Source organism: Sphaeroforma arctica (assembly GCF_001186125.1).
Source record: "Sphaeroforma arctica JP610 unplaced genomic scaffold supercont1.155, whole genome shotgun sequence".
Lineage (NCBI taxonomy): Eukaryota > Ichthyosporea > Ichthyophonida > Sphaeroforma > Sphaeroforma arctica.
Window position 1 is genome coordinate 113853 of NW_014040403.1, and position 8643 is coordinate 122495.

General features: G+C 39.7%; 4 protein-coding genes across 4 annotated transcripts in view; 1 reads left to right on the plus strand and 3 right to left on the minus strand.

The window, feature by feature from the left end:
* Nucleotides 1–195: 195 nt before the first annotated feature.
* On the minus strand, nucleotides 196–2721 carry SARC_03164 (hypothetical protein). Its single transcript, XM_014303061.1, has 5 exons — nucleotides 2604–2721; nucleotides 2273–2370; nucleotides 2083–2151; nucleotides 719–808; nucleotides 196–481 (listed from the first exon to the last, which is right to left on the minus strand). Exons 1-5 carry the CDS (start codon nucleotides 2653–2655, stop codon nucleotides 314–316), a joined length of 477 nt encoding a protein of 158 aa, XP_014158536.1. The 5' UTR covers nucleotides 2656–2721; the 3' UTR covers nucleotides 196–313.
* Nucleotides 2722–2862: 141 nt separating this feature from the next.
* On the minus strand, nucleotides 2863–3790 carry SARC_03165 (hypothetical protein). The gene has a single exon (XM_014303062.1). It carries the CDS (start codon nucleotides 3752–3754, stop codon nucleotides 3179–3181), a length of 576 nt encoding a protein of 191 aa, XP_014158537.1. The 5' UTR covers nucleotides 3755–3790; the 3' UTR covers nucleotides 2863–3178.
* Nucleotides 3791–3983: 193 nt separating this feature from the next.
* SARC_03166 (hypothetical protein) lies at nucleotides 3984–6657 on the plus strand. Its single transcript, XM_014303063.1, has 4 exons — nucleotides 3984–4259; nucleotides 4430–4541; nucleotides 4962–5340; nucleotides 6108–6657. The coding sequence occupies exons 1-4, from the start codon at nucleotides 4061–4063 to the stop codon at nucleotides 6495–6497; spliced, it is 1080 nt and encodes a 359-aa protein (XP_014158538.1). The 5' UTR covers nucleotides 3984–4060; the 3' UTR covers nucleotides 6498–6657.
* Nucleotides 6658–6980: 323 nt separating this feature from the next.
* The window catches only part of SARC_03167 (hypothetical protein), a 2747-nt gene continuing 1084 nt past the window's right edge, over nucleotides 6981–8643 (minus strand). Inside the window, exons 2-5 of the mRNA XM_014303064.1 lie at nucleotides 7754–7889; nucleotides 7476–7646; nucleotides 7231–7335; nucleotides 6981–7108 (exon numbers count right to left, since the gene is read on the minus strand). Coding sequence (XP_014158539.1) covers nucleotides 7088–7108; nucleotides 7231–7335; nucleotides 7476–7646; nucleotides 7754–7889 — 433 coding nt within the window. The 3' untranslated portion in view covers nucleotides 6981–7087. The remainder of the gene's footprint in view (nucleotides 7109–7230; nucleotides 7336–7475; nucleotides 7647–7753; nucleotides 7890–8643) is intronic.

Sequence of the window (8643 nt, forward strand, 5' to 3'; positions counted from 1 at the left end):
CACACGCACACACACACATATATATATGTATACTATACATACACACACACACACACACATATATATATATATATATATATATATCTATATCTATATATACATATATGTGTAATCACATATACTCATGTATACGAACTTAAAAATGGAATAATTTAATAATGTAGTTATCTATATATATACTTTCATAAGCTGTATGTGTATTTAATATATGATATTTCTACATGCAGACAAAGCAAGGATACATATTCTCTGTCCTTACACCTACATTGCAGGCAAATTTCAGTGTTATATTTTATTCGTCGGAAGTATACAGCTATTCGCAAGCACTTGACTTGACGTCGTGTGCGAAATAGAAGCCAGCTACAGATGCACAGACCGCGATGAGAGAGAATGAGACGGAGTGGGAGATCTTCGACGCACCACTAAAGTAGACAGGAGCAGTTAGTAGTGCTTGGGGCATACTTCCTTCCCCATCCTGGAACTGTCATGGGTTCATAAAAAATAGCAGAGTTATTATGCGAGCCTGTATACGAAGTGAGTGCTGAACCTTCAGTTTAACACTATTGCCAAGTCTCAACTTTTCGTATTGGTCTGGAAGACCAGTTTGTAGTACCTGATAAAAACATAAAGTGAACAAAAAACACAAATACATGCTATAGATCGTACACATTCGAACTATAATGTATACACACTGAATGCGAATACGAAGGACCGCTACCTTCTGGACGCTGTCAAGACTAGCGGCGTCGTAGATCATCACCTGATGGTTGCCCTTGTGTGCAAGTGGGTAGGGCAATTTCCACGAAACCTTACAAGGGAGAAAGGTTGGAGTATAAGTTTAACAAGCAATTCTTTACAACCTTCTCGAGAACAGACTTTTTGAGAATACGTAGTACACGTGTTCAGATACACGTGACAAAGGAAACGCGAGCTGAAATTTGTATCCGAGTATATCAGCAACAGCGTTTACTTGTATTACAACCAACTCACCAAAATATAGGCGACTCTATCATAAGACGCACGCACGCACTAGGTTCGCAACGTCAGATTGAAAGCGTGACAACGTACAATATATATTGCAGATGGATCCACTCATTTCAGTCCAAGGCAGATTATGCAAATTGTCCACATAGAGCAATCTAGTTCCACATTGTTACATATACTACTTGATACAAATATGCTCATCCGCATCGTTTCCTAGCTAGCAATGTCTTGTATATCTATGAATTTGCTGAACCAACAGCGTTTACTTGTAATACAACCAACGCACCACAAAATAGGCGACTATATCATAAGACGTTCGCAAAGCCAGATTTACATGCATTCGCGGATTGGAAGCGTGACAACACACAAAACATATTTCGGATATATCATGAATTTTAGTACAACGCAGAACTATGCAAATTGTCTACATAGAGCAATATAGTTCCACACTGTTACATATATCCCTTAATACACATGTCCTCGTACGCATCGTTTCCTAGCAATGTCGTGTATATCTATATATTTGCTCAACAAACAGATATAGCTCATACACGTAAAACACATAGATCCGAATATAGAAAACCTAAAAGTACCAACGGATTGTCATTGGGTTGTACTTGGATACAATACCTAAGATATATTCGAAGAAGAAAAACTAGTACGCGCACACTGTGCATATATATATATATATATATACATATTCACAGACATATGCAAACATATATGTGTACATACATATGATATATACATACATATATATATATATATATATACTCTCAAAACACACATTATATATATATACTCTTAAAGGCACACTATATATATATATATAGTGTTAACGAATATATGTTACAATACATTAGGAGCTGTATTATTTATCGATAAACATAAATATCTTTATCTTGAATATGTAAACATAAATTCCATATATCTGTGTATATTTGGACATAGAAATAGACGTTTCTCAGCACAAACAGGAACCTGACTACCGATGAGCCTACGAATCAAATTTAAGGGCGCTGTTTCATATCTAATACCTGCACAATGACAGTGTATGGCTACAACAAACTGTTTCGATTATACAGTATTCTCACTTACCTGATAATTGTCTTCTTCGTACGCGATGGGAACCACAAGATTGTCGACTACGGCAAATAGATCAGCTGACTACAAATACATAAGAGATATGATCTTTCAGATGCCAAGCGAATCCCGAGAATGAGAAAAGATGCTGAAAAAATTCAATTAAATTCAATATATACCATCAACGAGACAACCGAGATGGTACCTGTATATCCAACTTCATGTTCATGGTGAAGACAGCGTATGGGGAGGAGTTCACTTCTTCGGAAGTTGTGTAAGATTCTTGCTCGACAATGGTCAACCCTGCTTTCATGGAGAAACATAGTATCATCAGGGTCGTTCATTTGCTAATTGAAATATATGCGATTTCTATATTGGAACTTCGAATCCGACGTAAATAGATATTTCAGACTGGTTCACAGCTGGAGAAATAGGCGACAAAGAACCTGGCGTCCTTTCCACAAGCAAGTCACTATCCTCGATCCTTTAGTCACCACAAGCAATTTCTTTTATTAAATCTGTTGAGACTTGCATACCTTCAGCGAGCATGGACAAGGATAGAAGCAAGGTGCAGAGTTTGTAAAACATTATGGCTGGTGAAGTGGGAAGCTGAATGCGCGCGTGAGCCGTCAGGTATGTTTATTTAATTTTAGCTATGTTTGTTTACATGCCCCGGACGCGACTATTTATTTTTATAATACAAAAATGTAAAAAGATTTATGTTTTGTATTTTTTCAATTTCATTTTTTAATTCAAAAAAATAAATAAATATATATATACTTTAAACGTTTATATAGGCCAAACGATATATATAATCTTTCTTTAGAACGTTTATATAGGCCAAAAGACTGACAAAAATCGATCGACTTGTTATTGGCAATAAACGGACATCCTAAGAGGAATATAGGAGTACTTTGAACCTCATAGTTCCGATAATGCACCTTAAGCTACAACTATAGGGCCATCACAATATGAACGTTGAACGTAAACATTCACGGTGTACATCGCGCGGGTGTTGCAGTGCTTGTGCCTTGAGATTGTGCTGCTGGCCGGCCTATTGACATAAATACAATATCAAGATATCGCTCCCTTGAAAGTCTACAAACTATTTTTAGGGATCCAACTCTACGATACGTACTGGATAGGCATGCCCGTCGTAGTCGAGCATTGCGTACCCGTCGCCAAACTCGTTGGGCTCGAAGGACATTTGTTTTGATAGACTAATAGCCAACTTAGACCCAATCAGAGCCATCTCGCAGACTTTTGGCTTAGGGGAAGGATGGAATAGCCTACCATCGACACTGAACTCTAGTTTAGTGGGTTGGAATTCGAACTTCAATGTACCGCCGTATATGAGGTAACCAGCGTCGATCTCTGAAAATACTATAGGCGACGTACCGCCGCTTTTGAGAAAGTTGATTTCTTTCCCACATAAAGATACGTACGGGAATGATTCGTACATTCCAGTCGTATTGATCGTCAACCTTTTATAAAAGAAGTTCAAGAAGGCTTTGTCTTTGTACGCGGTGATAAAGTTCTTCACTTTGGTATCCTCCAAGAATAACTGTCCATGCTCATCAACATGGTAGAAATACTGACGTCCATATTTGGGATTCGTAGGACGTGATCCTTGGACATATGTGGCAAATAATCTACGATTACGTACGAGAGCGTTGAAGAACCTCATAATCCGTCAGCGGTATTATGAGGAGATTCTCATATATAGTCTCAGTGAAGCGTAAATACATAATATTTTTAAATTGCAGTCACATATATAGTCTTTCATATTTTACTGAAAAAAATATATAGAACTTTTGATGTGTCACCAAGCAGCAAACAATTTCTGAAATTTTCACGCGGGTGTAAATTGTTTATTTTGGTGTGAAGAAGCGAGCTATACAGTAGACAGTATGTGGGTGTACACATAATATATTTATAAAATACTTATTATAGTTAGTTAGTCGTGATATGCGTATGTAAGGTGTGATACAATATGCGGGCTTTTTTAATTCTAGCGCTACTATGCACAGTCCTGGCACACATAGCAGATGACTACTACGAGATCCTGGGCATCACCTCGCGTGCGAGCCAGGAAGACATCAAGAAGTCATATCGAAAGCTGGCACGTCAATACCATCCTGATAAGAATACAGAAACCGATACATCTGATATGTTTCAGGCGATTGCGGAAGGTAACTTGTATATTATGGCGTATGCATGCGCCGGGTGCTTGCTGTAGTACAAGCTTGTATAGGGACATACTAACCGAGACAAGCAGGCACCTGCACCGATTTTTACTCAAAGTGTAGCAGCCACGAATTAATCCACCTATTTCATTCAATTTTTCATTGCTGATGAGTAGCTTATGAAGTTCTGAGTGATCCGGATAAAAGGTCAACGTATGATCAGTACGGAAAGGAAGGTCTTGAGAACGAAGCAAAGGGCGGAGGTGGCGGGGGCAGCCCATTCAGCTCGTAAGTTTCTATTTCAGTTCAGTTTCCGAATAGGTCTCGAGGCACGTACTATTTTATCCGCTACTTGCTCTATCTATTTATTGGTTGTATCATTCTTAATCGTCGTCGATAATTTCACAAATAGGGTATGGATATTTCCAACAGCATATATGTAGCGGTATTGCCCAGAATTCTAGGGTCATACTACTCGAGCGTTTGCGGCGCTTGGTGCACGTATTGCTGTACAGGTGGCTTTCTTTATCTGATAATTTGTAATGTTGTTTTTTATTGTTGTCGGTGGTTTCTTTTCTTGAATAACGCAAGGATGCTTTCAACAGCGTATAGGATAATGCCCGTTTATGGGTCATTTACCCAAAGCAACACAGGCGTGATCTGTATTTGACCAGGCAACCTTTGATGCAATCCTATACATTCAAACAGATTCTTCTCAAACTTTGGAGGACAACAGCAGAAGCAAGGAAAGCCGAAGGGAACGGAAGCAAATATCTTTTTGGATGTGTCTCTCGAAGATTTATACAACGGCCGAACGTTGCAAGTGGAAGTCGTCAACCAACAGCTGTGTTCACATTGTAGGGGCACGGGGGCGAATAGCAAAGACGATGTACATACATGCACCAAGTGTAAGGGCTCAGGCACACGTGTTGTAAAGCAGCAGATTGCGCCAGGGTTCTACCAGCAGGTTCAAACGCAGTGCAATGCGTGTGGGGGTAAGGGACGAGTGGTGAAGAAGAAGTGCCACAAGTGCCACGGTCGCAAGGTGGAGCTGGGTCAACGCATACTCTCTATCGACGTTGAGCAGGTATTGTGCGACACATTTGGGTGGTGATTCTTATATATTTGTCGGAATGTGCTAGTAGCAACATAGCACCTCTTGTAATGATTCGAAGTTTGAAGTTCGAAGACCACAGCAAAAAAGTCAAAAGGAGTGCGAGAGGCTTTGGAATGCTCAATGAAATTAGAAATTTATACTTGCTTGTCTCTCGGCAGTCTAAATGTACAGTATTCGGATAACAGAATGAGGTTGGGCAAAATTGTTAAATCGAATGTGTGTATGCCAACTATTTGTTATCTGGATGTATTGTACGTAGGCGACTTGAAGGATTATTCCCCTCACTTCGAGTAGAGGATGTATCGATTTTGATGCAGATAGCGGTGGGTGGTATTTCCCCCTGTAAACAGTTGTATGTGATCACTTTACACAGTCCATGGACATGTAATTCGTCCCAATCACTTGCTATTGACGTATATATCACTATTAGTGTTGCAGACACAGTTGTAAGGCGGGCTCAGTCCTGCTGGGCGCTACGAATGCGGCTTGCACCAATTACTTGCTTCATTTTCGACCTGTACGCAAAAATCGCTAAGAATGTTGCTTGTAGAATGTTGTTCGTTAAGTTCTATATTAGAATTGCAGAAGAGCTCGGAAGTGACAGTTGTACGCAGGCCCTCTGCATGGATTCAGCGGACTTTAAACAGCACAAGCTGTCAATAATTGGAAGGCTTCCGTAAACCATACAGCTGCTATATCCATGGTTTTCAATGTTTTGATTAATCCACTCGTCGCAGGGAATGCCCAATGGTGAACGTATAGTGCTCGCTCGTGCGGGAGATGAAGGGCCTGGTATCATCCCAGGGGACATTGTATACACAATTCGCACTGCACCACATCCCATGTTCGTGCGCAGGGGTATTCATCTATATACCAGACTCAGTATTACGCTTGCAGAAGCTCTGCTCGGCTTCGAGAAGAAAATAACACACCTTGACGGGCACGAGGTGACCATTGAACGAGACTCAGTGTCCCAGCCAGGTCAAGTAATAAGCAAAGAGCACGAGGGAATGCCGCAACACAACATGCCGTCTGAGTCTGGTACACTGTACGTTGAAATTCAAGTGGTGATGCCATCCAAACTAAGCGAAGACCAGAAAGCGGCGATCAAGGCCGCCGTCGCATAGACTAACTCCTAATACGGGACATCGCATAAAAATTGCGGTCGACAATTAAATAGCATAAACCCAAACTCGAATGCAACTATTTACTCCACTAAGCTATCAAGTTAATGTATGTATCTTGACATTCCGACGACATAACGATTGAAGGGTGCGTAGGGGTATTCATCTATAAACCAGACTTAGTAATACGCTTGTAGAAGCTCTGCTCGGTTTCAAGAAGGGGAAAAATCCACCTTGACGGGCAAGAGGTGACATTGAACGAGACTCCCCCGTCGGATCAGGAATACAGGTAATAGGGAGAATGCCGTAACACAACATGTCGTTCGAGTTTGGCATTCTGTACGGTGGTGCCATCCAAACTGAATGAAGACCAGAAAGTGGCAAAAAGTGGCGAACTAGGCAGCCTTCGCATAGACGAACTACCAATACGGGGTATCGCATAAAAATTGCGATCGACAAATAATAACGTAAAACCTAAACTCGAATGCAACTATATACACCTTGAGCTATCGTTGTATTATATCTTGACATTCCGGTAACATAACGATAAAAGGGAGATATATGTTGTATTTTATTTTCTAAATTGGGTTGAATCAGCTTTCCATTTCGTCATCCTGTGAGCGATGATAGAGAAAGGGGCGTGTTGTTAATAAAAAGTTGAATACGCGGATCAAAGAAAAACATTTGAATTCAATTTTAGATTTCGAATTGAGAACATGGACAGTGTAGCACATACCACATCTCCGTCTAATTGTAATCCACTCTCGGGTATGATACCGGATTGCAATATTTGTTCTAGTCGACGAATCTCGTCTAATGATTGGGTATTTAAAATTGCCGTCTGCAAAATGGAAACAATACACGGCGTTAGTTTGAGTAGTATTTCAAATAATGAGAGATTTGCCCTGAAATATGCGAATGAACTTGTATAATTCAGATGACCTAAAGCAATCGTACAATCTGCAATGGTTCAGTACTTGCCTTGATTTTTTCTTCTTGTTCAGCTGTAAGACCTTCCACTCTAGCTTCCAACTCCGCCGCATCGACCTTAGCGTCGCCGTCCAGATCCTCCTCATTAGTGTGCTTGACCTGCTGTGCTACGCGCTTCTCTCCCTCTTCACCTCCAAATATTTGTTTGGACAGTTCCCTCTCCTACATTATTCAACCCGTGATTATGCCCGACAGAGAAATTTGAGTATGATGGAAACAACGGACTCCAAAGTCATAGGATAGGTAAAATGTCGTCCACAGCAAGTTACCTTATCTTTGATCTTCTTATAATCCAGCATGATCAATTGCGGAATTTTGAAAATCATATACGACCTGTAGTTTTTTTTTGCCGTGATAGGGTTCCGCATTAAACTCAGTCGACGAAGATTCTCCATTTTGGCGATACTGTATTTAACAAATACATAGTAAAAAGTGTCAGATGGAACGTCAGACAATTTCAAAATAAAAATTTGGCGCAACAAAATAAAAAGGAGTGATTCTGAATTAAATATGAGCGCGTTTGACATTGTAAATCTACAGATAGTGGACAATCGAGAGCATATCACTTTGCGGAAAGATCAGTAGACTAAAAGAAAGAAGAAAGGACATCTCCACAGTTGGAGAAACCAAGCGCCTAGTCAACTACGGAATGAGATTCTCATGGTACCGGATTGAGTAAAATATATATCAAATACAAGTTGTATTCTGATAGATTGAAAAGTTGGCTTCGATACCAACGAGCTAGCAGGATTACGAACACACGCATGTACGTTTGTCCGACTGTTACGCACAATCGTTCATGAATAAATGTTAAGGTGTATATAACCTGAGGATCATTAAGCGTACAATATATCTTACGTATTTGAGTTCTGTTTCCGAGATAAATATCCGATAGGATAGTATACGCACGAATGTTAGCATGATATAAACAAATGATATGACGCGTGGAATTGAGAGACACAAATCCAATCGAAAACACGAAACAAGACGGGAAATAAGATTTTGGGTGTAAATGCATGCCTGGTAAATATATATATATACATATATATATATATATATACATATATATATATATACATATATATATACATATATATATATATACATATATATATATATATACTATATATATATATATATACACACACACACACACACA